Source organism: Daldinia decipiens (assembly GCF_022478715.1).
Source record: "Daldinia decipiens strain CBS 113046 unplaced genomic scaffold F4813scaffold_24, whole genome shotgun sequence".
NCBI lineage: Eukaryota > Fungi > Ascomycota > Sordariomycetes > Xylariales > Hypoxylaceae > Daldinia > Daldinia decipiens.
The window spans coordinates 274,905-300,205 of record NW_026054567.1 but is presented as its reverse complement, the minus strand read 5'-3'; the positions used below and the strand labels follow the sequence as shown (position 1 = coordinate 300,205).

General features: G+C 46.9%; 9 protein-coding genes across 9 annotated transcripts; 4 read left to right on the top strand and 5 right to left on the bottom strand.

Annotated features, from left to right (window-relative positions):
* Positions 1-845: 845 nt before the first annotated feature.
* Positions 846-2,678, bottom strand: F4813DRAFT_364767 (uncharacterized protein). The gene has a single exon (XM_049243848.1). The coding sequence runs from the start codon at positions 1,993-1,995 to the stop codon at positions 1,240-1,242; it is 756 nt and encodes a 251-aa protein (XP_049098206.1). The 5' UTR covers positions 1,996-2,678; the 3' UTR covers positions 846-1,239.
* A 394-nt stretch (positions 2,679-3,072) lies between these two features.
* Positions 3,073-6,815, top strand: F4813DRAFT_364766 (DNA replication factor C, large subunit). Its single transcript, XM_049243847.1, has 5 exons — positions 3,073-3,300; positions 3,356-3,413; positions 3,474-3,515; positions 3,570-6,209; positions 6,260-6,815. The coding sequence occupies exons 1-5, from the start codon at positions 3,198-3,200 to the stop codon at positions 6,579-6,581; spliced, it is 3,165 nt and encodes a 1,054-aa protein (XP_049098205.1). The 5' UTR covers positions 3,073-3,197; the 3' UTR covers positions 6,582-6,815.
* Positions 6,816-7,442: 627 nt separating this feature from the next.
* Positions 7,443-9,992, top strand: F4813DRAFT_390922 (uncharacterized protein; the record flags this gene model as incomplete). Its single annotated transcript, XM_049247080.1, has 5 exons — positions 7,443-7,503; positions 7,569-8,019; positions 8,112-8,412; positions 8,487-8,804; positions 8,901-9,992. 5 exons carry the CDS (start codon positions 7,443-7,445, stop codon positions 9,990-9,992), a joined length of 2,223 nt encoding a protein of 740 aa, XP_049098204.1.
* An 859-nt stretch (positions 9,993-10,851) lies between these two features.
* F4813DRAFT_364762 (uncharacterized protein) lies at positions 10,852-12,842 on the bottom strand. The gene has a single exon (XM_049243846.1). The coding sequence runs from the start codon at positions 12,598-12,600 to the stop codon at positions 11,170-11,172; it is 1,431 nt and encodes a 476-aa protein (XP_049098203.1). The 5' UTR covers positions 12,601-12,842; the 3' UTR covers positions 10,852-11,169.
* A 51-nt stretch (positions 12,843-12,893) lies between these two features.
* Positions 12,894-14,601, bottom strand: F4813DRAFT_364761 (GrpE-domain-containing protein). The gene is made up of 2 exons (XM_049243845.1): positions 14,067-14,601; positions 12,894-14,006 (listed from the first exon to the last, which is right to left on the bottom strand). The coding sequence occupies exons 1-2, from the start codon at positions 14,349-14,351 to the stop codon at positions 13,566-13,568; spliced, it is 726 nt and encodes a 241-aa protein (XP_049098202.1). The 5' UTR covers positions 14,352-14,601; the 3' UTR covers positions 12,894-13,565.
* An 897-nt stretch (positions 14,602-15,498) lies between these two features.
* On the top strand, positions 15,499-17,119 carry F4813DRAFT_139191 (insert subdomain of RNA polymerase alpha subunit). Its single transcript, XM_049238818.1, has 3 exons — positions 15,499-15,783; positions 15,846-16,411; positions 16,467-17,119. The coding sequence occupies exons 1-3, from the start codon at positions 15,712-15,714 to the stop codon at positions 16,843-16,845; spliced, it is 1,017 nt and encodes a 338-aa protein (XP_049098201.1). The 5' UTR covers positions 15,499-15,711; the 3' UTR covers positions 16,846-17,119.
* Positions 17,114-18,515, bottom strand: F4813DRAFT_139202 (putative dicarboxylate carrier protein). The gene is made up of 3 exons (XM_049238819.1): positions 18,217-18,515; positions 17,398-18,103; positions 17,114-17,336 (listed from the first exon to the last, which is right to left on the bottom strand). Exons 1-3 carry the CDS (start codon positions 18,434-18,436, stop codon positions 17,264-17,266), a joined length of 999 nt encoding a protein of 332 aa, XP_049098200.1. The 5' UTR covers positions 18,437-18,515; the 3' UTR covers positions 17,114-17,263.
* A 781-nt stretch (positions 18,516-19,296) lies between these two features.
* Positions 19,297-21,632, top strand: F4813DRAFT_364753 (phenylalanyl-tRNA synthetase). The gene is made up of 2 exons (XM_049243844.1): positions 19,297-19,519; positions 19,585-21,632. The coding sequence occupies exons 1-2, from the start codon at positions 19,390-19,392 to the stop codon at positions 20,937-20,939; spliced, it is 1,485 nt and encodes a 494-aa protein (XP_049098199.1). The 5' UTR covers positions 19,297-19,389; the 3' UTR covers positions 20,940-21,632.
* Positions 21,315-23,792, bottom strand: F4813DRAFT_139209 (cytochrome P450). The gene is made up of 10 exons (XM_049238820.1): positions 23,579-23,792; positions 23,475-23,525; positions 23,288-23,410; positions 23,041-23,233; positions 22,900-22,983; positions 22,745-22,841; positions 22,562-22,679; positions 22,221-22,503; positions 21,924-22,161; positions 21,315-21,867 (listed from the first exon to the last, which is right to left on the bottom strand). The coding sequence occupies exons 1-10, from the start codon at positions 23,696-23,698 to the stop codon at positions 21,690-21,692; spliced, it is 1,485 nt and encodes a 494-aa protein (XP_049098198.1). The 5' UTR covers positions 23,699-23,792; the 3' UTR covers positions 21,315-21,689.
* Between the last annotated feature and the right edge of the window lie 1,509 nt (positions 23,793-25,301).

The window sequence follows — 25,301 nt, the reverse complement described above, 5'->3', positions numbered from 1 at the left end:
CATGTACCTAAGGGTTTAAAGCCGGTGGCATCATCTTGCAGATTGATTAAGCACCTGCAGTTTAGATACGACCCTATTAAACCGCTTCTATTACGCGCGTACCTACACGTTAGGTAGGTAGGTAAGCTCCTTAAAGCAACTCGGATATGTCTATTGTATGTCAGTTAAGGTATATGTCAGTTAAGGCAGTTGATATTAAGGGTCTTCCCGTAGGATCACTACTGTCTTAGGTACCTAAATTAGCTAAATTAGGCTTAAGATACAGAGGGGACCTCCCCAATATGGAGTCGTAATCCTTCTGTAAAGGATCCGTCTTAGCTTAGCTAACTGTAAGTGCACACATACATATCGTCGTATATAATTCCAACGAGACAGGCCAACATAACTTTTTTTTAGGTGCCTACCTACATCAATGTTGAGCGAACATCGCCCGTCATATTCCGCATATCGTACACCATATCTATTGCATAAACACGTCTGCTTTGTCGAACGATCCAGACTCGTTTTTGTCGGACGAGCTAGCCTACATGTATTCTATTTCCGTGGTGAACGCCCCTATTAAATCTTGAACCGCGGCTTGACCCCGGCATGGATACTTCCAACGAGGGCGAGTCGGAACTCCCGTCTCATCAATTTACACCGCCCGGGTTAACACCCCGGACCAATTTATTATCCCGTTGCACGATGCATGAAATTCTTATCTAATCAACACGATACCTTCCCGCAACTACATAGACGTCTAACCCGATACGCGGCGCTGCAAAGCGATTATTACCGATACGATGACGCAGCATTTGGGGACTATATATGTATGCCTTACAAGCTAAGCTGTAAGATGCAGAATCCATTCGGCAATCGATGCCGATTGTCAGACGTGAAATCTTCCATAGTTTCTCTACCGACATGACATGCAGGAATTATATCCTTACTCTGCATTGCTGGTCGCCTCTGCATCTGTGTACGGCTAGCGCGATCCCGGTGCATAAGAGACAGCAACGAAATGCTATAGCGGCTTGGCTAATCCAGCAGTTTATAAGAAAATGGTACGTTCAACCCCTGAAATACATAGACCAAAGGAAACAACAAGGTAGGATCAATACAAAATAAATTTAGACAACAGCACGAGAGAATATCAATCCATACTCATACCGGTATCTTATTTCTTATTGACAACTTGCTTATCACTGGTTTATCATACGATGCCCAACTTACAATCCAACCAGCCTGCCAGCCTTAGGGTTACTTCGTCTGTACTGGGTTCGCAGCTTTCTTTTTCTTCTTTGACGTCCCAGCTTCAGCGCCGTCGAGAACGTCAGCTTCAACTTCCGCTCCGTGACCCTTCTTCTCGGGGGTCTTGATAGCATCCTCATCCCAGATTTCCAGCTGAATCGAGTCTTTGCGAAGTTCCGCGGCGTCTCGAAATGTACTTAGAGGTGTCGTTCTTTGCGTCTTGGATAACCGCGCCATGACAGCAAGCCCGGATCCTGGCGGTGTTAGCGCAGCCTCGAAGTCTGCCGGCTTCGCGCACTGCGGTGATATGGCCAGGTAGCACCCTGGCCCGGATGTGCGATTCTGAGCCTGATAGGCTGAGCTGTAGTTGACCACTGGGAACGTGATATGATGTGATTTGCCAGGATAGACGTAAATCTCCGGGTAAGTCATCCCCGGGTGGAGATGCGGCGGTATGGCTAGCGGTGGCAATTGGTGCGTCGCTCGGGATTCCGAGTCCGATCTTCTCGTGCTACTTCTTCTGGAGGTTCTGATCTCATGGCGCTCTTGGCGAATATTTGCGGCTACATTGCCCCCGGCGACTTCTGAGTGAGAATATCTTAGATCCATACGTCGAGATAGCCTGAGCGTGACACACGGGTCGCACGAACAGAGCTGTGGCTCATGCGGAAAAGGTGAGAAGGGAATAGGGGTGGCGTGAGGAGAAAATAATGGCTGTCTCATAGAAGGGGTGGTGTTATTGCCCAGGTGTGAGTTGTTAGACATGATAAATTCCTAGTTATCTTACCTATTTTACTAGACTGGTGAGATTTAGAGCGATCTCCGATGACGAAACACATATTTGTAGACAGGAGATTGCTGTGATGACCTCAGGTACTTGGTCCGGGACCGTCCAGATATGCAGTGCCGTCTCTTTGTATGTAAGTACCGTACCTAGGCATAGAAGTGATAGAACAAGATAACTAGTTGGTCTTTTTACTGCAGAAAGATATCAACAAGACCAAGATATGTTAATTGTTCATACCAGGTAAGCTCTAGACTATTCATGCATGAAAAGTAAGTACATCAATGAAAAGTCCTAGTGTTGATAAAGCGAAGAATATGCCGGAACTGCAATACTGGCTTTAAGGGAAGTTTAGGCATGCTTAAGAAAAACATGAGCTTATGCTATAGCTATTGAATGTACGGTTGCCTTAGGCACCTGAAGTAGTTAGGTTTAGTAAGAGGACTGTGTTTTCTGTGCGAAGAGGCACTTGATAGAATTTAATGATTCACTTGACTTCTTCAAATACTTATGGCTCTTTTCAATTTGTTTATTTCCCGAATAAAGTCACCTACCTAACCTAGGTACTTAGATACCTATCTTATATCTATAACTTAGGCATTGAGTCTTCATAAATTTATTTAGAAATATTTTCCTCAAGTTAACAATCCAGGTAGCTTGTTTGGTTATATAGAGGTTTGACTAAGGAGAACTTGAGTAAGCTTAATTCGTTGTACGTACTTCTTTATACCTAATGGCAATGCCAATGATAATTCATTCCGGGAACAAAGATGGGGCTTTCTAAGATATCATTATTTCATATTGTAATGTATCATGAGTCTGATATTTTGCCTTTTGATGTTAGATGGAACCGCTGAAATATTTCCGCCACCACCACTGGTCTCGGAAATATTTTAGTGGGCTACTTTGAATTATGTAATGATACGAAGTACATGTGTACCTGCCAGCCTGCCTATTTGCAGCATGGTAGGCACCAGTGGCACGTGCACGAATCGCGCAAATCAATTCCATTAAAGATTGTAGGGACTAGTTCCAAATGTCGGCGCGTCACAATTCGCGTCGGAGCATTTTAGTAGATCGTTCACTTCTACAAAAATACTACCTCTTTTTTAACAACACCACTAACCCTCTTCTTGATCACCAAACTGGGGTAGGGTAATAATACACTCTGAAATTGAGTAGAATGCCGGATATCCGTTCTTTCTTCGGGGCCAAGGGCGGTGCCCCGGCCTCTTCGAAGCCAGCTTCAAAGAAGACAGCCGAAGAACCGCCAAAGAAACGCACCAGTGCGTATCCCTCGGAATTAAGCAGTTGAATTAGCAGCTAATAACACATAATTAGAGGGACGGAAGGTCGTGGATGATAGTGATGAGGATGAGGATGAGGATGTAGTTGCAGAGTAAGCAGAACAATTCTAATCTGTCAAAATGAAATTGATTCAAGTTAACAGGCTTGGAAGGACAAAGAAACCAGCTACTAGATCAACTCCTAAGAAAGCAGCGTGAGTGCTATTATTTTATACACAAATTAGTATCAAACTAAAATTCAGCGTTAGCGACAAGGTGCAAGGGACAGCTACTACGGCGAGTGAATACTTTGCATCGAGCAAGTCGAAGAATCAGCCGGCTGCGAAGCCTGATACAAAGCCGCAGTCGCAGCCGAAGCCCAAAGTTGAAGTTCGGTCGAGTCCGAGAAATAAGAAGACTATAGCAAAGGACGCTGCAACCCCGAGCAAGGATGATGAGACCACGCCAAAGAAGCGTCCTGCGAGCAGACTCAAGCGATACGACTTAGACGAGGAGGATGATGCCTTTATGGATGACGATGCAGATGCTGGTGACGACATATTCGCCGCGGACGCCAAAGGTCGTAATAAGCGAAAGAACGATGATTACGCCGAGGAGGATAGCGAAGAGGAGTTCCATCCTAAACCCAAGAGAATTGCTTCTCGTGCCAAACCGGCAGTTGATGATAGCAAGCCTACTACGTCAAAATCTTCGAAGAGTAACGTGGCCTTAAATTCAGCGAAGAAGAGGAAGACACCCGAGTCCGAACCTAGTGAGGAAGAAGAAGATGATGAACCTCCATCTCGTAAGAAGCCGGCAGCGAAGAAACCCAGGGCGCCGAAAACCAAGAAAGCGGAAGAACCGGAGAACGCCGAGATCCAGGCGATATTAGACGATATCCCTACTGTTAGGCCACCGACGCCGCCAGCCAAGGACCCCGATGCCAAGTTCGACTGGAGAAAGGCGGCAGCAGGAGGGGGAAATAGTGGTCCCCCACCGAATCCCATTGCGGAATTACCCGAAGGTGAGGAAGATTGTCTTGCCGGCCTAAGCTTTGTTTTCACTGGGCAATTGACTACTATTGCTCGCGAGGATGCTCAATCGTTGGTAAAGCGACATGGTGGAAAGATCACCGGCGCGCCAAGTAGTAAAACTAGCTATGTGGTACTGGGTGAGGATGCTGGGCCCAGCAAGCTTGCGAAAATCCGCCAGCATGGTATCAAGACGATCAATGAGGAGGGCTTGTTCGAGCTCATTCGTCGTCTACCCGCTGGGGGTGGAAATGGGAAAAATGCTGAAAAGGCCCGGGAAAAGAAAAGACTCGAGGAAGAAAAAATCAAAGAAGAAGCCGCTCAGATGGAACGAGAAGAAAAGGCCCGAAAAGTCGAGGCCGAGAAAGCACGGGAGGCAGCCGTCGCGCGAGGCGCTGGCCCTCCCCCAGCAGCGCCAGCCCCTATCTCTCAGCTATGGACCGTGAAATATGCACCAACCCAGCCAAACCACATCTGTGGTAATAAGGCAGCGGTCGAGAGGATCCAATCCTTTTTGAGGAACTGGCATAAATCGCGTAAATATCAATTTAAGAAGTTGGGTGCAGATGGCATCGGCGGCTATCGGGCCCTCATCGTTTCCGGCCCCCCAGGTATTGGCAAAACAACAGCTGCCCATCTAGCTGCCCGGCTTGAAGGTTTCGACGTTATCGAGAGCAACGCTAGTGATACACGTAGTAAAAAGCTGGTGGAATCTGGAGTTAGTGAGGTTATGAATAACACATCCCTGCGTGGCTACTTCGCAGGAGATGGGAAGAAGGTAGATGAGGAGAAAAAGAATATTGTCCTTATTATGGACGAAGTTGACGGAATGTCTGCTGGCGACCGTGGAGGTGTGGGTGCTCTCGCGAAGTTCTGTAAAAAGTCCGAGGTGCCTCTAATTCTTATCTGCAACGAGCGAGGATTGCCCAAGATGAAGCCCTTCGAGCACGCGGCGTACGACATCAAGTTTCAACGCCCGACAATCGACCAGATCCGCTCACGTATGATGACTATTTGTCATAGAGAAGGGCTGAAACTGTCGCCGCAGGTCCTTGAAGCGCTCATTGAAGGCAGTAACCGAGATATCAGGCAGATTATCAATATGCTATCCACGATCAAGCTAGATCAGACCTCTATAGATTATAGCCAGGGCAAGGATATGTCGAAGGCTTGGGAGAAGTCGATAGTGCTGAAGCCGTGGGATATCTGTCAGAAAATGCTCGGTGGCGGTCTATTCTCCCCCGCAAGCAAGGCGACTCTTAACGACAAGATTGAGCTTTACTTCAACGATCACGAGTTCGGCTACTTGATGATACAAGAAAACTATTTGAAAACCAAGCCAGCTGCTCTAAACCAGTCTCAGTATAAGAACAAGCGCGAGCATAATCTCAAAGCCCTGGAGATGTTCGATATGGCAGCAGAAAGCATTAGCGACGGCGACTTGGTAGATCGGATGATTCATGGTCCCCAACAGCACTGGAGCCTGATGCCTACTCATGCGGTCTTTAGTATGGTTCGACCAGCTAGCTTCGTGGCTGGCCAGCTTCTAAGTCCCAATCTCTTCACAGCCTGGCTTGGAAACAACAGCAAATACAACAAATTGGGTAGATATATTCGTGAAATTCATTCCCATATGCGACTTAGGTCCTCTGGTGACCATCACGAGATTCGTCAAGAGTACTTGCCAGTGCTCTGGATACGGCTTATCAGAAGACTTGCTGAGGAAGGCAAGACATCTGTCGACGAAGTTATCGACTTGATGGACAGCTATTTTCTCACTAGAGAGGATTTCGACTATATTAAGGAACTTGGCGTTGGCCCCCAAAATGAAGGGAGTGTTAACATTGAAACACAGACTAAGTCTACTTTTACTAGACTGTAAGTCAGACTTACGCAACAGCATTATATCCATAGGCTAATATTTATAGGTACAACACGAGATCACACCCAATTCCTTTCATGAAGGCCAGTAGCGTGGTAGCTCCGAAGGCAGCTTCAAAAGATAAACCAGATCTCGAGGAGGCGATGGAGGACGACGATGCGGATATAGCAGAGGCCGTCGAGGCTGTTGATGACGATGATGACGATGGCGACATTGAGAAAGACAAGTATATCAAAAAGCCGAAGGCTAAGCCTGCGAAGAGAGGCGGCAAGAAAGCCGCAGCAGCCGAGGGCGGAGATGAAGACGAGAAGCCAGCAAAGAGCCGCAAGAGCAAGGCTGGCGGAGCTAAAGGCAAAGCAAAAAAGTGAGATATATCACATATTATCACGACTTACGTAGACCGAGCCTGTTTTGCTTTACTGTTAATATCTCATAAGCTTTAGGGCAATATCATTCTCAGAAGAGAATGGGGTTGACGATGCATGCATTTTAAATCACGAATCCAGGGGCAAAGGGGTTTGTTCTTGGAGTCTTCGCATGTATTAAGCACCTAAACATAGGCCTACCGAGAAGTTCTTCTAATCAATAATTATATATTACGGAATACGCTTTTAGATGGTGATAAGTGCAGCTAGGCATGCTGACCTAGACTTGACTTAACATAACAGCCTGGTGTAGGCTGACAACAACACTACCTAGGTACCTAATGTATTTCCCCCCGAGGGTTACGGGGTTACGTGGTGATGGGGTGCACGTCCGGTGTCCATCTGCAGGCCTAGTGAGTTATAGGGGACTTTTGCATTGTAATTAAGGCGTTGTGGTGAGCAAGCTTGGTAGCGGAGCAACGTAGTGTTCCAAGTTGTGAATCTCGTTGCTGTAGTAAATGATAATTTCTAACTTCTCTCTTTCCTTTTTCCTTCTCCCTTCTTTTCTTTTTTCCCCTTACACCTTTGCAATCTTCCGTTTCGCACCTTACGCCTACATCCTCAACACCTCAACACACATTCGGTTACCATCACGTCTATTTATTTTCCTATTTCCTCCTATTGCCGCAACAATAGCATACAACTTTCTGCAACTAGGTCTAATCGTGCCTAGTCGTTCCTGTTGTTGTCAAACACCTTCATCACCTATTCATATCCCTTATTCATTACCCCATCTCTATTCTCTATTTGTCGGCGTTCTTTGCTGTTTCTCTTATCACCCAATACGCTGGGCTCTTCTTCACCATGTGTAGACTCAAGCATAAACCATCGTCCCTTGATCCGAACCTTTCTACCGAAAGCGAAGGTTAGTTCCCCTTACAAGTCATATCTAGTAACTACTTTAACTAATAACAATACTCAACACTATAGTATCGGACCCGCCTGTCCTGTGTTCAGAATTCGATTTAGCCTCATTCAGCGATGAGGGATCGAATCTTCACTTCTTTCGCGACGTATCAGGGGACGAGGATGACCTAGGCGGAGTATCTACGCCCTGGATCCCTCCGTTTGAGAACTATCCTCTCACAGAAACACCTGAGATGACCTTTGAAAATTCAAAAGGAGGTGCTGGCTCAAGCGGTAAATCTCAGCAGTTCGTCCCTGGCTGTTCTGCCAGCAAGCCGATTGGAGATGAAGATAAGCAGACGCTTTCCAATGCGATGATGCAGGCATACATAGCTATGCGCGGTCCAGACATGGGAGAAATCACCGACCCTCTGTTTGATTGGATCCAATTTCACACCGATGAGATGGCTCGCAAAGCAGCATCTCAACCTCATGGCATCCCCAAACCTCCCGACAACCCTAGAGACGTCACCAAGTATGTTATCTATCCATCTTTAGCTTACTTTCCTATAATCCAAAAAGGCTCTCCCAATATAGACACGTCGCACTGACACTTGTATCTTCTAGGATGCTGAATTATATGGATAAGGCTATCGAATCCGATAACATGGGTGGTGATTCTCCCCGTGATGCTCTATTTGAGCTTCGGAGGCCGTCGATTAGCCACATAGCTCCTCCAGCTGCGATGAACCTTTTGCCTCACCGCAGGGTTTATTCAGCAACGGATAATCGTACCCCTGTATGGGGTGATGATGAGGACGATGATGAGGGTGCTGTTCCTACTGGCCGTCTTTCACCTTGCACTTTCCTCCAGTGGTCGCAGGATTGTAAGCCTTGGGTTCGTAGAGAGATTATGGACCCTAGAAACGTAAGTTTAATGGTTCATTTCTTCTTTTTTTGCACTCTCTACTTGGAACAGTTGTTGATCAAGTATTTATTTAGATCCTTGCTACTGCCGAACGAATGCGCCCAATGGGCCCCGTACCGGCTAGGGACCATTATCCCCACTACCTTGACGATGCAAAGGCTCAGAGGGACTACTATACAGGAGAGGAATTCTCCCCCCTTTACCAAGTCCCCCATAGCCCGTCTCTCATCTACACGCCTCCTGGTGTGCCTAGCATCTCATATGCTCCAACTGCATTCCTAGCTCAATATGATCGCATGGCTCCTCTGGATGCCAAGAAGCTCCGAGACCATGTGTATGGCAAGACAGAGAAAAGCATGCCACCTACTAGTACAAATGACAAGTTCACAGACGTATGTTGAGTCCTAGCCCCCTTTGTTTATGTATCATATCGGGTAGACAAAGAGCACATTGATTGAGCCGTGACTAACATAATAATTTCATCACAGACTGAGGTTAATAATGTCGCCAGCAGAATCACCAGATCTGACGGCAGTGGTATTCCCGGTGCAGATATTTACGCTTTTCTCAGGGCCCAATATAAAGCTATCTCAAAGGAACAGGCTGAGGATGAAACTCTCCGTAAGAGGATCTCGGCACAGGCCAAGAGGATCCAAGAGCTTGAGATTGAGCGAGACACTCTCCGAGAACACTTTATCCCTCTTCTGAAGAAAAAACGCTCTGAGTACCGTGTAGAGCAAGAACGCCGCACATTGCAAGCGCTTCAGGAGCAACGCGGCATTCGTGATGATCGCATCCGCGAGCATCTAGGAAACCACATCCGTGAAGTGCAACTAATACTTGACCGTTCATACATGCAAAGAAACGAGTCAAAGCAGAAGTTCAAGGCAAACCAGCAGCGCCTGGCGCAGCTGGAGCAGGAGATCGGTGAGGACTGTCTCTTGGCTGGAACAAGTCCTCAGGGCATTTACGACGAACTTAACGGCCTCGTACCGCCCCCTTCAGGCCCTGCGTGGTCTGTGACAAGAGGGATGAGCCACAGCGCTAAGAGCTTCTGCCGTGCCCTTGATGGTAATAACACCTATCCAACTAATATCGCGACTACACAGCCCGAAATGCGGATCAAGGAAAAGCATAGAATGGGAGATGTTGATTCCATTTCTGGACATACTCTTGTTGACCCTATGGGTGATTGTTCATTGGCATCCCTCTCGCTAGATGTCGGCCACACTTTCCTTGATCATATCAACAGCCTTCGCCATTCTCTGTCTTCCCAAGATAAGAAGACATCCCCTGGCGGGCCTGGGTCCTTGGGTGAACATACCGGTGGTCCACATCGGGCATCGTATGGCAGAGGTGATGAATCTATTCCATTCGGTAGGCTGTCAATGCCCAAACCTCCCGTGGATACTGCTGTTCAAGATACCGTTCCTAGCAAGACCGAGGAGAGTGCCTCTGTACAGGAAAGCCGTAAAGAAAAGGGCAAGAGTTTGTCCCATATTCAAGGTCCTCACGAGCGTATCTGCTTTGCTCCTCCCCCGGGCGAACCTGAACCGATTGATCGCTCTTACTATGATTAGGTGGCCTCTATGGTATACACAAAATCATCATGCTGGCATCATATTTCCGGTGGCCTGCCGCAGTTTGCATTAAACATCTTTGATTTCAAGTTAGTTGTCTTCAATTTGGGTCACAATTACTTGTGACCTAGTTTCCATCTCCTGTTTCTAACGGGACCGTCGATAGCTGCAACTTTTCTATCTCCTTTTCTTTTTTTCCTTTTTTTAATCCCATCGGATCGCCGATACGTCAGCAACTTGCCCTGATTAATACGACGGCCTTGATTTTCTGGGATGGCATATCACCTTCGAGAATCGATTCTTTGTACTCTCCCGTATCAGGGACTGACAACGATAAAGTTGTCTACTGAGATATGAAATGACAGATGTCAGTCTTCAGTCTTCAGTCTTTAGTTTTCTTAACACCGACCTTCATACCTCCCTATTGGGAGTTATATGATAATTTTGTTGTCTACCAAGACACCAAGCGACAGATGTGTCTGTTTTTTTTTTCTTTTTTGAAACCAACATCCACCTGATCACACTGTGATCTTAACGATTTGCACCACCTTCATCATCTTCAGTAGCCAGCTAGGCCTTTGAGGGGTTGGTCTTTCAAATTTCTTTTAGTGACAAACTGCGTTGTCTTTTTTACTGTTGTTGAGAAACAAAACTCTCAATACGAAATCGACGGTTGACAAGTTTCGGAATTCAAAAGGGCTGGATTTGCATATGATGAGATGATTCATGGATGGATGGATGGATGGATGGATGGGCGGATGACGTTGAGAGTACAAATGATGAACTGCTTTGCTTGATACATGTAGGCTAATACCTAGGTACTATTCTCTGTGCTTGAATGAGCTTAATTGACAACGGAATTCCTTTGTTGCAATTTTAGTTGCAAATGCCCTGCAAAATGCCCAGTGTAGTAATTCGTGACGAGTATAACAAGAACACACTTTAATGATTATATCCCCCCTTTCTTTGTAGCCCAACATGAGCCACTGTAGTGGTCACTATAAAAACTTGAACTAACTCCTATAATACAAATGCAACGTATAATGCGTAACTTGACGCCCTAATCAAATTGTACATGAGAGTATTTGAAATGGCCCTTTGGCTCGGAAAACCGCGTACTGCGTGTAGCCTTGATACTACAACTACAACTGCCCATGAGCCGACAACAGAAACTGTACTACCACCGACTGCGATTCTCCCTTTCATACTCATCCTCGTTATACCCCTCCCATTCGGTCCTCATCCTACTAATATCGACCTCGCTCCTAGTGCCTTGTCCCACTACCCGATTCCCCTCAAACGTAATCCCCATCCAATCCAGCTCGCCCTCCACTTTTCCGCCTCCGAGGAATCGCATCGACCCGTGATTGGAGTCTCCATACATCATCGGCCCTTCCAGCTCCTGCCCACGCCAGGTGAACCTCAATGACTCGGTGGAGGACTGCCACGGCCGTTGGGGCAGGCGCATGACGCCGCTGACGATGCCCAAGTCGAAACGCCCCCAGAGCTCAGTTCCGCTCAAGGTGAAGACTAGCGAGAAGTTCCTGTGGCCCCATTCCGAGGTCACGAAGTCGCTGGTCAGCACGTACCGCCCGTTGAGCAGGCCCAGGGGCTTGAGGTCCTCGTCGTCGTTGTCGTATAAATCGGCACTGTTCCGGTACGAACTGCTGGGGTGGCCGTATCCGTCATCGCTGTCTTCGTATTTGACGTCGTCGTCGTCGTCGTCGTCGGAGTGCTCCCTCTTCACAGGGGACGGGCTGTTGCTGGTACCGCCTCGGCCTCTGGTCGCCTGGCCCCGGCCGCGAAAGGCAAATTGGGGAGGTCGCGCGGGTTGAGGGGTTGATGCTATTGATGTTGCCGCGCTGCTCTCGCGGCTGAGGCTTTGGTAGACTCCCCCGCGACGGGCCATCCGTCCGGCCAGAGGAGGTTTTGCAGCGGTGGTTTTGGTGGTGGTAGTTTTTGATACGGTGGTCTTTGAAACCGTAGTTTTGGATGCTGTAGTCTTGGATGTAGTAGTTGCTGAAGCTGCCTTCGGGGTGGCAGCCGCCTTTGGAGCCTTTGGAGCCTTGGGCTTGGTCTCCGTCTTCTTTGCGGCTTTGGACGGCGCAGCAGTAGCAGCTGATTTAGTGGGTGTCTTGGCCTTCTTATTCGAATTGCTAGCAGAGACGGTGACATTGATGCCGCCGACGCTAACAGTCACATCGACATTCGAAGACTCAGCCTTGCGCTTGGCACCGGTAGCCTTGGGCGCAGGTGAAGAGGCAGCGTCCTTGAAGGCTTTTTTAGCCTCGCGCTCCTTTTTGATCCATTCCTTCTTCAGCTCGGACTCCAACTTCTGGATATGAGCCGGGATGGAAAGATTTCCCGCGTTGACGGCGTCGAAGAGGCGCATACGAGCCACGGCCTTTGTTTTGGAGACCTGCAGACCGTAGTGGATGAGCTGGGCCTCGAACCAATGGGCCGGGTGATCCTTCTCGGAACCGGACTTGAAGTGGTCTTTGAGCTCCGCTACGGTGGCACGCCGATGCCGGTTGTGGCCGCTCGCCTCGGCGAATAGATCTCCGGCGTAGGAGAATCCATCCTTTGAGGTAGGCGATGCTAGCGACATGGATGCAATCGATTGCAATCAATTGTTGTTAACTGACAATTCGATTCTAGATGGACTCGAACAGGTGAATAAGTTTGTAACTTATTGAAGCAATTATTCTTGCGGTAACAAACTTAAACGCTTGTCTTCCTTTGACTGGCTGTCTGAGTTGTGCGCATACAGATGTACAGTACTTTGTTATGGATGACCCCTTTTAGAAGTTTTGTCCAGAGACCAAAGAGAACTCCTTGTTACGCACTGACCATTAATGGAAACAATGTTATTAACAGCCTTGGAAGTCTCGACAGGGATCTCCACGGATAAAACTTTGAGGGGAGGCTAGGTAGGTAATTGGTTTTGGTACTGTGTCGGTCTGTGCTCATTTTTATCTGGCGTAGGTACATGTACTGTGTATTTCCATGTGAACGCCGAAGTTTATTGGATATGTACATTATGTACATACATATAGTAGTACCGGCATTACTGCAGAGATTTGATATCTACCTATCTTTTAATGCTATCCAGACACTCAAACTACTTCGAGTTGTGTTGCGTTAGCTAATTGTTAGCTAATAAGTAGTAATTGGGCACATATGGTAAAAGTAAATGAGGTACCTATGGCTTCGGCACAATAATATAATTCCATTGCTTGCGCACCTTCAATACTGGATACGAAGAGGATATATTCATTAGATGGTAATCGTCTCGACCCAATGATTTCATAACCGCTCTACACAACGTAAAACCCCAGGATCCATATACACTAGTTAGATCGAGAAGCTGTGATATTAACAGCTAAGTCAAGCCAAAGCCATATCATGCTATGCCATGCCATGCATGTATACCTTGTAAGCAGGGAATCTCCGCCAACCGCCTTTTTTCGTGAGAGGAGCATTTTTATATACATTACCCAACGCCAACCCCGTCGTGCTGGTATACAAGGTCTTTCATATTATACAGTGAAAAATTGGCTTCGTTCATATCGTTTATTGGCTCTTGACTACGCCGACCTTGGCGGCTCGGAGCACTCTTCCGTTTAGTTTGAATCCCTTTTGCTGAACGTGGAAGACCGTGTTATCCTCCTTGCCGGGCATTGGGGTCATGAACGTTGCTTCGTGCTCGTTAGGGTTGAACTTTTCTCCCTCGGGATCGAATCGTTCCAGGCCGTGCTTAGAGAGGGTCTGGAGCATGTTGGTCTCGGTCATCTTGACGCCTTCGTAAAAATTGATCAGATCCTCGTTCTTCTGCTCCTCTTCCATGGACTTGATCTTCTCTTGACCCATTGTTAGAGCCCTGTCCAAATTGTCGACGCTATCGACTAAATCTTTGGCGAATTTTTGGATTGCAAAGTCGCGTGCTGCCTTCATCTCTCTCTGTGTTCGCTCCTGAAGATTTCTGAAGTCGGCTACCGACCGTAGATATTTGTCCTGCATGAATTGTTAGGTCACAGCTTCTGGTATATGTTCTAGTGCACTTGGCGCATTCACCTTCCAGTCAATGGCTTCTTTTTCTTTGGCTTCTAACTTCTTCTTAAGCTCGGCTTCAGCATCTGATGGTTTGGCTGCCTCGCCATCCTGTGCTTCCACCTGCGCAGTTGGTCCTTCGTCCTCCTTTTTTGCAGCCGATTCCGGTTGGTCGCTATAATATCTTATGCTTCGTAGAGGACTTAAAGGTGCCGGTGAGAATTGTATCCGTAGTAAAGGCCGTTGGGCAATTGTTCTCGAGTTGGAGCAAACAGCTCTCGCCGACTTAGAAATTACTTGTTTTAACATGATGACGTGTATGAGGGGGGGGATGAGTATATGCCGCTCGAGGGCAGAAGGGTAGAAACCTAGGTTAGGTAGGTAGGGATGTAGGAAGGCAAGGTCTGAAAGGTCGCGTGCGCAGGTATGTATAGGTAGGTATGTATGTATATATGTATGTATTATGTATGTAGGCGGACGGTTACCGAATCCCCTCGAGCTGGGGCAATCAACCTTTGCAATAATTTTTTTTTTGGCAAGAGCTTTTGCCCATTTGCCCACGCCTGCAATAGGTGGTATCACTTGCCTGTCAAGTGATAGAATGGACTGCCTAGCACCTGCCAGCTGTGACGCACCTTTCTGCCCGTCATCACCGCCCCACACAATTCCATAAATACCTGGCTTCCCCTCCCAGTTTTACAATCTTTTCTTCTTCCTTTCTTCTTTAGCTCTCTTTGCCTTTTGGCTTAGATCAAGTGTAGTATCTGTTCTTTTCAGTTTAATATCTGAAAGAGTTACATAGTAACTCAATCGTTATTATTCTAATTTTTGTCCTTGGGGAGCGCATCCTCTGGGCTTGCCCATGATCATTCCCACCGTGTCCCTGGTATTACACTGCCTCCAGGTGATGCTAACTTTCATTGCTATTTCTAGCTTGCCTAGGATCGCGAAGATGGTTCCACCATACTTTAGAATAGTGAAGCAGGTTGCAATTCCTAGATTATTGTACTATGAATCTGCATGTAGGTAGTACTTATGTTCAAATACGATGAATCTCCCAATATATCGGCATTTCCCACCTCACCTCTATTGTTTAAGGTAGAATCATACCTCCTGAAGGTGGAAAGTTTCTAATTATTACCTCCCTTCAACGGTAGTAGTAAATTGATGTATCCTATGATTTTTGTCTGTCAATGGTCTTGTTACTCTAGAGGGAGGACTCGAGGTAATATTCGTGACTTTAGAGTCTGTAGCCCCAATACGTCATACGCAATCAACCATACTTTTTTTTACGATGAAACCTCTGAGAGATGTTCTTGGAGAATTACATAATACACAATCAGCCTTGCGTTTGTAATTAAGCCACACTTATCTCCACTAACGCGTTCCCGCCACTGAAAGATGCAGGTGGGCACTAAACCGCTCTAGTCGTAGCGCCCGCCAATTAGGTAGGTATTGTACCTGATGCGGGTGCCCAGGTGGGTTATTTCGAAATCTTTCAGCCTTGACAACTCTCTAAGCTTTCTCATCCTTTTCTAATCACACCGCAAAAGACGACCCAACATACTTTCGCCCTTTGGGAGCAGTTATTACATTACCTCCTTTAGTCTAAGCCCCCCAAAAGACCTTTAATTCAGCGTTACGCGCAGCTCGTGCTGCATCAGTCGCCATGATGGAATACGATACTATGATGGATAGTGACTTTAAAGAGGATTTTGGACCCAAGATTCAGGTCTCGGCAGTATGAGATGCCATTATTGCCATGCTTAGAAGACTTTAGTTCTAATTATATTTTCTTCCTAGGCTGACCGATATCATGTTGATTTCGAGCTGAGTAACGTCGACATATCTCTCGCGAACTCCCTCCGACGCGTCATGCACGCCGAAGTCCCAACCATTGCTATTGACCTCGTCGAAATTGAAGCAAACACATCCGTCCTTGCCGACGAATTCATCAGCCATCGCCTCGGCTTAATTCCTCTTAACTCTAGCGAAATTGATAATCTGTCCTACTCACGGGATTGCGACTGCGAGCAGAACTGCGAAAGATGTAGTGTAACCCTCTCCCTACACGCGAAGTGCACGAGCGACGAAGTTATGAAGGTGTATGCTAGCGATCTAGTTGTTGGATTTAACAGACCTAACAGCGAGATTGGCAACCCGGTCATCACAGATCCTGATGGGCTTGGTTCTTTAATATGCAAGCTGCGAAAGGGCCAGGAGCTGAAGCTCAACTGTATCGCGAAAAAGGGTATCGCAAAAGAGCATGCTAAGTGGTCTCCTACTTCTGCCATCGGTTTCGAATACGATCCACACAACAAGCTCCATCATCTGGACTTGTGGTACGAGACAGATCCTGAGGCTGAGTGGTTGGTATCCTGGCACCTGTTGTATTGATTTGGAGGTAATTAACTGTACTGTTAGGCCGAAGTCGAAGTATGCCGATATTGAGGAGCCGCCTGCTGAAGGCCAACCCTTCGACTATGATGCCGTTCCGTCGCGATTCTATTTTGAGGTTGAAGGCATTGGAAACATCCAATCCGATGCGATCATCTTGGAGGGTGTTAAGGAGTTGCAGCGCAAGCTTGCCGGTCTGATCCACGGGCTTGGAGAAAGCGAAGGCATGAATGGCGAATACGATGGCCCTCGTAGCCCTGATGGCATGGATACCGGCGCAGGCTATCTGGAGCAGGGCTATAGCACCCCTTACGGTAATCCCGGGGCTGCTAGTGCTTGGGGAGGTGGAGCTACGGCGTACGGAACGACACCTTACGGCAACTCTGGTTCTAATGGATGGAGTTAAGCACCTTATACCCCTAATGAGCTTGCTTTTCTCAGAAGGCAGTCTTTTCACAACATACACTGTACAATATGAGGTTTTGAGTCACCTCGAGGCCAAGTCTGAATGTTGGTTTTCTTGAGACGCCATCTAGGTGCGTTGCATTGTATCATCACGCGGAGTTTAGGGGATACTCAGGTTAGAGAAAGCGGGCATGCGCATTTTCACATAAAAGCAGCTCTCCATATGGTAGATATACGCGCGTGTCTGGAAAACCAGATCGCTTATAATACACGCAATAGAAAGCATTGTACCCTAAACTGACCGACAGCTAAAATTACCAATGTCTCCCAAACGCCGTCATTCTAGGTATAACCTCTAGATCCATGTCCATTCTATCTGTGTTATATCGAGGCTCATCCGTATCTGCATCCAGGAATACTTATTCAATCCCCTTGAACTTTCTATAAACCTTGCGGTGTGCTTCTAAGAACAAAAATGTACATATCGTTTGCCTGTCGATATCGTTAGTGATCAAGATGGGAGAAAGCTTAGTTAGACGAGGGCGACACTTACGGTCCTAACCTTAAAAAGGCCGGTACCCAGCCCTTGAACATCCATGAGGCGCCCTCCTTGGCATAGATCTCACGTAGCAGGTGGGCAATCCCCTGCTTGTGACTCGTGCTCATTACTCGGCTCTTGATGACGTCGACTGGTGAGCATATCGTAGTAGCCACGAACCCGGCAAACAATGAGCTGGCAAAGTGCGTCGTAGTGGTATCACCCAGCGGCGTGTACGCTATCAGCATCCCCTTGAACGTATCATAGCTAGCCAGTTGGCCGGCATTCATGAGCGCGGCGCGGGTGCTGTTCGGCAGGACCCCACGGAACCAACTCCGGACCCCTTCGTCACGGAGCATACGGAACATACCGTCGAGTCCGTGCTTATAGCCCCGGCGCTGGGCTGCTGGTAGCGCTGCGTCCTGCTGCATGCGCACGTTGGTTACGTCCGCGGCGTTTCCGGATATTCCACCTAGGAAACCAGAAAACGTCGACAGTCCGATGAGTAACGGTAACGAAGGCTTGTGGCCATCTGCTGTGAAGTGAGCCTTGAGCTCTTCGTACACGCCGAAACGAACGGTTGAGTACGTCATCTGCCGGAGCAGCGACGCCGATAGGCCGTTATACAGCCCCCGGACCCCCCGCGTCCGCACGACGTGTACGAAGGTGCCGCTCATGTTCTTGGGAGCATCGCCGGTTCGCAATTGGAGCCGGACTTTGACTATATATATGTACGTCATCCGTTAGCGGAAGCTGGTCCGATTTAGTACCTCCGTAAGGCTGAGAAGCTTGGACATATGGAAAGGGTTTTTTTTTCTTGATCGCAAAACATACCGAGATCGAGCGGATGTGTCACACAGGCGGCAAGACTACTCGCGCTCCCGCCGAACCAGAAGGGATACGAGATGCGCTGGTGGGCTAGGGCGGCCTTCTTCTTTTCTAGATTTTTAGGCTTGGCATTGGCGGCGGCTACGGCGGCGGCTGCGGAGGCGGGTGTAGCGGCGACGGACGGCTCATGGGAGGTCGTCGGAGGAAGAGGAGGTACGGACTGCATCTTTAAGATTGGAAATGGAATGTTACACTAGACGGGGGAGTAACTCGAAGAATGAATGGACGAAAAGCAGCATCCCTATGGCTTGCTTACTATTTTAGCACTCCTGTTTTCTGTCTATGCCGTAAGAGTAAGAATGGGTTGGGAGGAGTAATAGTAAGTCAGGCATGTACATATAACGTATGTATGTATGTTGTATGTACGTTGTAAAGTAAGAATTGGAATTGGTAGTATAAGAAAAACCCTAGACTTAATTCACTTACCAAATGCAGCGAGCCCAAGCCATATGTACGTAAATAAAGAACAGTGTAGCTGACCGTAGCTCGGAGGAAAAGTTGGCGGCTAAGCCCTGACGGCATGGAATGACTTCAAGGTCTTCATCGAAGAAAAAAAGGCTAAGAGAAAAAACATGGGCCGGTGCTCGGGTTTACCGGTGTTTATTTTTTGTCCGGGTCTTTTTCGCCCGAGAAGGTGGAATCATTATTGGTAATTCAGGTGTTACAAGCAGAAAGGGTTCGCCGGTACCTACATTAGGTTAGGTACTCTGGTACTTCAATGTTGACATGCAGCCATGCACTAATGTCGCGTATCAGTGACCTATCCCTCACATGGATCTACCTAACTAAAATGTACTGTACCTCATAGTGCAGCTTCACATCAAGGTAGGTAACTTCATGTTTGGATGATTTGATACGGCTTCATAGCGCCTTCCCTTAGAGCGTTGTAAGTTTATTGGCTGCATGTGGTTTATAAGGTCAATGCTACCTGGTAGGTACCTAGGTAACCTAACATGTTAACCTAGGTACATTGTACAAGTTGCCCCGCGGATCTGCAAGACATTGAACGTTGAACCAATTTTGAACCAATTTTGTCGAAGCTTTTGCGAAAATCTCTTAGCTCTAGCCTCTAAGCCTCTACATAGGCCACAACCTCCAACAGCCCCTCCACGCGCGACCATGTGGGCAAACCGGCTCACTACATCATGTCTTCGAGCAAGAAGAACAGCTAGCGCAATTCCTGACGGCGCAAATAGCCTCAGCTCTAATATTTTACGACGAATAAATCGTCAAAGAGGCCTGTCGGGAGGTGTGTGGTGAGCTTTAATCACTTATGCAGCTCAACTCCCCTAACACTTATATGTCTATACCCAGTTACCTCGATACTTCAATGCCGAACCAATACAACCTCTACCGTAATCAATGGCACCACCTATCAGACAGATTCTTGGTTCAATGTACCTCACAATATCATTGAAAAAGTCCCCCGCCGATTACACCTACAAAAAGACCATCCCGTATACATAACCCGGCAGATCGTCGAGTCCGTATTCCCGGGCCCGACCTTCAAATACCACAATGACTTCGACCCTGTCGTTACAACTTACCAGAACTTCGATTCGCTAGGGTTCCCAAAAGACCACCCCGGGCGGGCTAAGTCAGACACATACTATGTCAATTGCGACACGCTACTCCGAACGCACACGAGCGCCCATCAAGCAGAGGTGTTCCGGGCGAATCTGAGCGAAGGATACCTAATCAGTGCCGATGTCTACCGCCGTGATGAAATTGATAGGAGTCATTACCCCATATTCCACCAGATGGAGGGTGCGCGGTCGTGGGATCGCGCTAAAGTACCCAATGGGGATGTTGCGGCGGCTATATGGGCGGACCTAGAAAAACTACCGAAACACAATATCCAAGTCGAGGACTCAGACCCACCGTTCCACGACGAGAGGAATCCTCGGCAAACGGCACATCACTCCCCGGCCGAGGCCGAGGCTATCGCTGCCCATCTGAAGAGGTCGCTAGAGCTCATGGTCGTCGAGATCTTCACCCGCGCCAAAGCAGCTGCTGTAAGGGCCGACCCTAGGTTCATAGATGAACCGCTCCAGGTACGATGGGTCGAGGCGTACTTCCCTTTTACAAGTCCCTCTTGGGAGCTTGAAGTTTACTACGGCGGTGATTGGCTAGAAGTACTAGGTTGCGGTGTAGTCAGACAGGACCTGTATATCAATGCAGGTGTGCCAAATCAACTAGGCTGGGCTTTCGGTATTGGCCTTGAAAGAATCGCCATGCTACTGTTTCAAATACCAGACATTCGTCTCTTCTGGTCACAGGACGAGCGTTTCCTAGCCCAATTCAGGGGTGTTTCGGACGACTTGAGTTCGCTAAAACGCTTCGTGCCTTTTTCTAGGTACCCTATTTGCGCTAAAGATGTATCATTCTGGCTGAGGCCGTTGTCCGCGGCTGGGGGCAATACCAAAGCCAACGCGCACGACTTTCACGAGAACGACGTAATGGAAGTCGTACGCAGCGTGGCTGGAGATGACGTCGAGGATGTCAAGCTAGTAGACCAGTTTACTCACCCTAAGACTGGGAGGAAGAGCATGTGCTACCGGATCAACTACCGTAGCCTCGAACGGACTCTGACTAATGCAGAGACTAATGATCTTCATGACAAGGTCAATAAAGCTTTGGTGGAAAAACTCGGAGTGGAAATTCGGTGATATACTGCCAGGGGGGTAACTACTATCTCAACTTTAAGCTAACCAATCTACCTAACTCTGGTGTCTTCTAGTCATTCTGGCTGTAGCCTGCTCTCATGATGACAACAGCATACTTTAATCGCTCTCTCACTTCTTCGTGCGGCGAAGCCTAACCTAGGCGGAAGTCCATCTGTTTATTAGAAACTTGCATTTGCACAGAAATCCAGCGTCTCCGCGCGAGACTGCCAATGGCTCTTCTGTAATAAGCAACATTTACTTTCGTGGCTTGTTAGTCAAGCGTGACTACTTCTGTAGGCACTGCATATTGCATAGCCCGAGTAAATTTTCTATATCAGAGAAACCTCCCGACTAGGTAGGTGGGAACCACAAGAAAGTGAGAGTTTAGGATTTGAGAATGCTTGCTTGTTGCTGTGGTAGTGGTGTCTATTTGTCGGTATGGCTATTTAGCTCAGATAGGGTATATTGGATTGGGGTTGATAAACATTGACTAGAAGAGCTACGAGCACTGAGCTTTGTCTACAGTTCGGAAGGAATAAGGAGATCGAACTCATTTCCTAGCAGACAGAGCCAGTTAGTTGATAGAAATACTTGATGTCAAACTAGTCGCCTCATGTCAACACGTTATTGTAATAGCCTCTTCCTGGGAGTATGCTATCTGTATAATATAAACTATGCCTACTATCAAAATAAAAAGGTACCTATATCTTTGCACGCCCCTATTTTGCACCCAGTCTCATCCACTTGTACGAACTACATAGTCTGCAAACCGTGCTCCTTCAAGATGACTCTGGTATTTTGGTATGGCATGGCAAATGTTTCCCAAGACCACCTAGTGCTAGAATTCTCGTTTTCAAGACTTAGATCATACTTTAGAAGTAGCTGCGATATGACCATCTTCATGGCTAACGATGCGTGGAACCGGCCAGGGCTAAATCATAGAAGATGAGTAGGCGAAAGTGCAAAACAGACTGAAATAACACTTACCAGGCAAGAGACCCATAACCCCAGATAGGATATGTCTCGGAGACTTCAGTAAACTTCCGCTGTTGACTATTGGGTTCTTTGAGTAGATATCGACTAGGATTAAAGGCAGTTGGATCAGGATATGTCTGTGGGTTATGCATAAGATCATATGCCGATACACAAACTGTTGCGCCCGAGGGAACAGACAAAGATCCGTCCGAAAAGGTATAAGGCTCCAATGCCTTTCTGCGTATTGCAACTATCAACATGATTAGCATATTTCAATATTGAGACGGAATTCCATAGGGCAACTCATACGCGTATCTAGAGGATTACATCTAACGGTTTCCTTTATGAAGCCATCCAAAAGGGGCAATTGCTCCAGGCGTTTATAGTCTAGCGGGACGTGCTGCTCTAGTTCTTGGCGTAGTTTTCTTTGCCATTCCTTGCGTTCGCACAATTCTAATATGACGAAGTGCAGATTCATCCACGGCTGATGAGAGGCAGCAAACCAAATCCCTAGAAGAGACTGCGAGAGAAGGTCTGCATTCCAATATTCGCTGCTGCTTGTTAATGCAATGATATTATAAAGAATGGTGTGCTAAAAGAGAATATCAATTAACCAATGTTTACCCCTTTATGTTTCAGGGAGAACTTACGAGTTGGATTTTATCTGCTTCGTTTTGGTTTGAAAGTCCCGAGCCTATGCACTGGAAAAGCCTCTTCTGGATCAGGTGCATAGCCTCTCCACGGTTGGTAAGGACTGCATGTATAACCCTAATGGGATTAGTATTTTAAGACTTGTTACATATATGGGTAAAACAACTGAGTGTTTGACATACGGTGACATAAATGACGGTGCTACCTGAAAGGCAGCCATACACTTCACCATATCCTGGGGATAACGCAAGAGCGCGGAGGAAAACTCCTCATCCAGAGCTATATGAAATGTTAGCTTAGTCCTTTCAAGATAGGATATCGCATATATTCCACCTACATAGGGCCTCTCCAAAAAACATAAGACTCATAAGCTTAGAGACGAGCCGACGAGCTGTCTGTGCAATAGGTAAGGAAATACCTCCTGGGGTCCACGTTAGAGTGATATTAACTTCGCAAATGTCCAAGATTTGGGATTCACCATTAACAACACGCCCACCGCGAAGTTCTCTTTCTAGGTTAATATCGAACTGATTGAGCAAATGAGGATAGAGAGCATCTAGGTGGACGGGCCCATTGACTTGGAGAAGACGACTATATAGACGTGTCCTAATAACTTTGTTGTTGCTGGTATTGTGTTCAAGTTTATTCATGGTGTGCTTAAACCCAAACATCTGTACATGATTAGACTTGCATAAAAACTCATGCCAGAGATGAAGTTAACTTACATCGGCATACACAGCTCGCTGGGAGAGACATGGTGCTTCGCTAAGCTCGGCGATCTGCTTCTTTGTGGATACAATAACGATCGGCGTAGTTGGTCCCCATGGCTTGTAGTACTTCCCGGATCGCTATGAACTGTTAGTGACATGTACTTATGCGGGAGGGATGAGTATCAAAATAGGAATAACCAACATAGTCACTAAGCATTGATATGATTTTCACATATAACGGGCGTAGAAGAATCTGTTTCGATGGGTTAGACTTGTAGTATCTAGAATACGGCCTTTTACACCTACATGCCACCACGACTTGACCTCAGTATAGACATAAGTCCCAATCAGAAATAGAAACAACACACGATGAATCCTCTCGTCATTAACGAGGTCCCGGAAGTCTGCGTGAAACATGGGAATCATATCGATCGAATCGAATGAATGTAATTGTATAGTAGGCCTATGCTAGCTAATATCCTCTCTTCAACAAGTCTTCTAGGGGGATAGACTAGAAAATATAGACCCGGTATCCTCGTTGATGGGGCATTAATTACTACCTCGCAAGACACCTCTTATCTATTGAAATTACACTACCGACCCTACTATGTTACTTCCCCCTGAATATCATAAGCGCCTGGGCGTCTGTTAGTAATGCACTTGCATATATCATGTATGCATTAATATAACTATATATTGGTTATCTGCTAGTAGCCGACGACATATATCGAAACATACGTGCTAGCCATAGCCAATCAGATCTAAGCTGATGCAACCTAGATGTAAGCTCTTCGTAGCATTGTCAGCTTTGCTACGGAAATTTCACAATTGGCCTTCTAAGATCACGGCACACATGCACGCGGCTTACTCAAGTCGATCGAAGCAAAGTTATTCCCTATTTCCTTTTATCAATAGCCAGTTCCGTACCACGCCATCTACAACACCTATCTAGGTGGGGGCTGGGGGCAAAGGGCAAAGGCTTGAATAAGGGAAATTGGAGCCATGAGGCTTATCTCAAAGAGGTTCCTAGCTGTGTCTAGGCCCTCATCCAGGATGGGCATGGAATGTTACGTTCAGAGTTACTAATAAAGTAGTTCAAAGAACTGCCCGTCTCATTTGAGACTGCTTCAAAGGAAGTCTTGATATAACTAAAAGTATTACCTAGAGGCCCAATATGTAGATAGCTAACCTAGTACTAATATTTGACCCTTTCTCACTTAGAACCAAAAGTATGTCTAAATATCCCTTAATAGGCTCCGCGGCGCGACCAGCCAACCAGCCAATCAACCAGACTTCGACGCAAGTTTGCAACTATCAGCTTCCAAGGTTCTATCTCCCTTTCTTAATCATCCTACCCTTATTTTCAATTCTAGTCTCCGTCTCATAACTACCCATATCAGAACTACAATCCTATTATCGCATACACTCAATAAGCTCCAGAAAAATCATCCTCATTATAGGCTGCAGCGATAGCGGGATTGACTCCGAATTGACTACTATCTTCTAGTAGTGCGGGTTTCACATTTTTGCCACGGCTTTCAATCCCTCCAAGACGTCTAAGCTTAGGGGCCTGCCAAACGTGGCGCTGTTGACACTTGATGTTGTCAAATCAACTAATATCAATGATTTAATCTAACCTGGGTTTAATATAGTTATTCTCTCTTCAACAGTATGATGTTTTCATTTGCTGACACTAACGTAAAACTCTGACTCTCATACATCCTGAAATACCTAAGCTAAGGTCTTTTATATAGTATCATGTTATTAACTTAGAATATTGGTGGTAACATTGGTGGTAGTAGGAGCTGCAAAAACAGTAACAACGGCACCACTAGTAGCACCAACACTACTAACGATAGGCTTGCAGACGAGGATACTATTAACGACGGCTACGCTGAAGTAGACCGCCGTTCTCTTCATTGGCACCGCTTGCTCTGACGCATGACGGGATGGCACATATAACGGCTACATCAAGAATGTAATTTGCTAATACATAGGGAGCAAGGATTTGAACATACGACGTAAATCC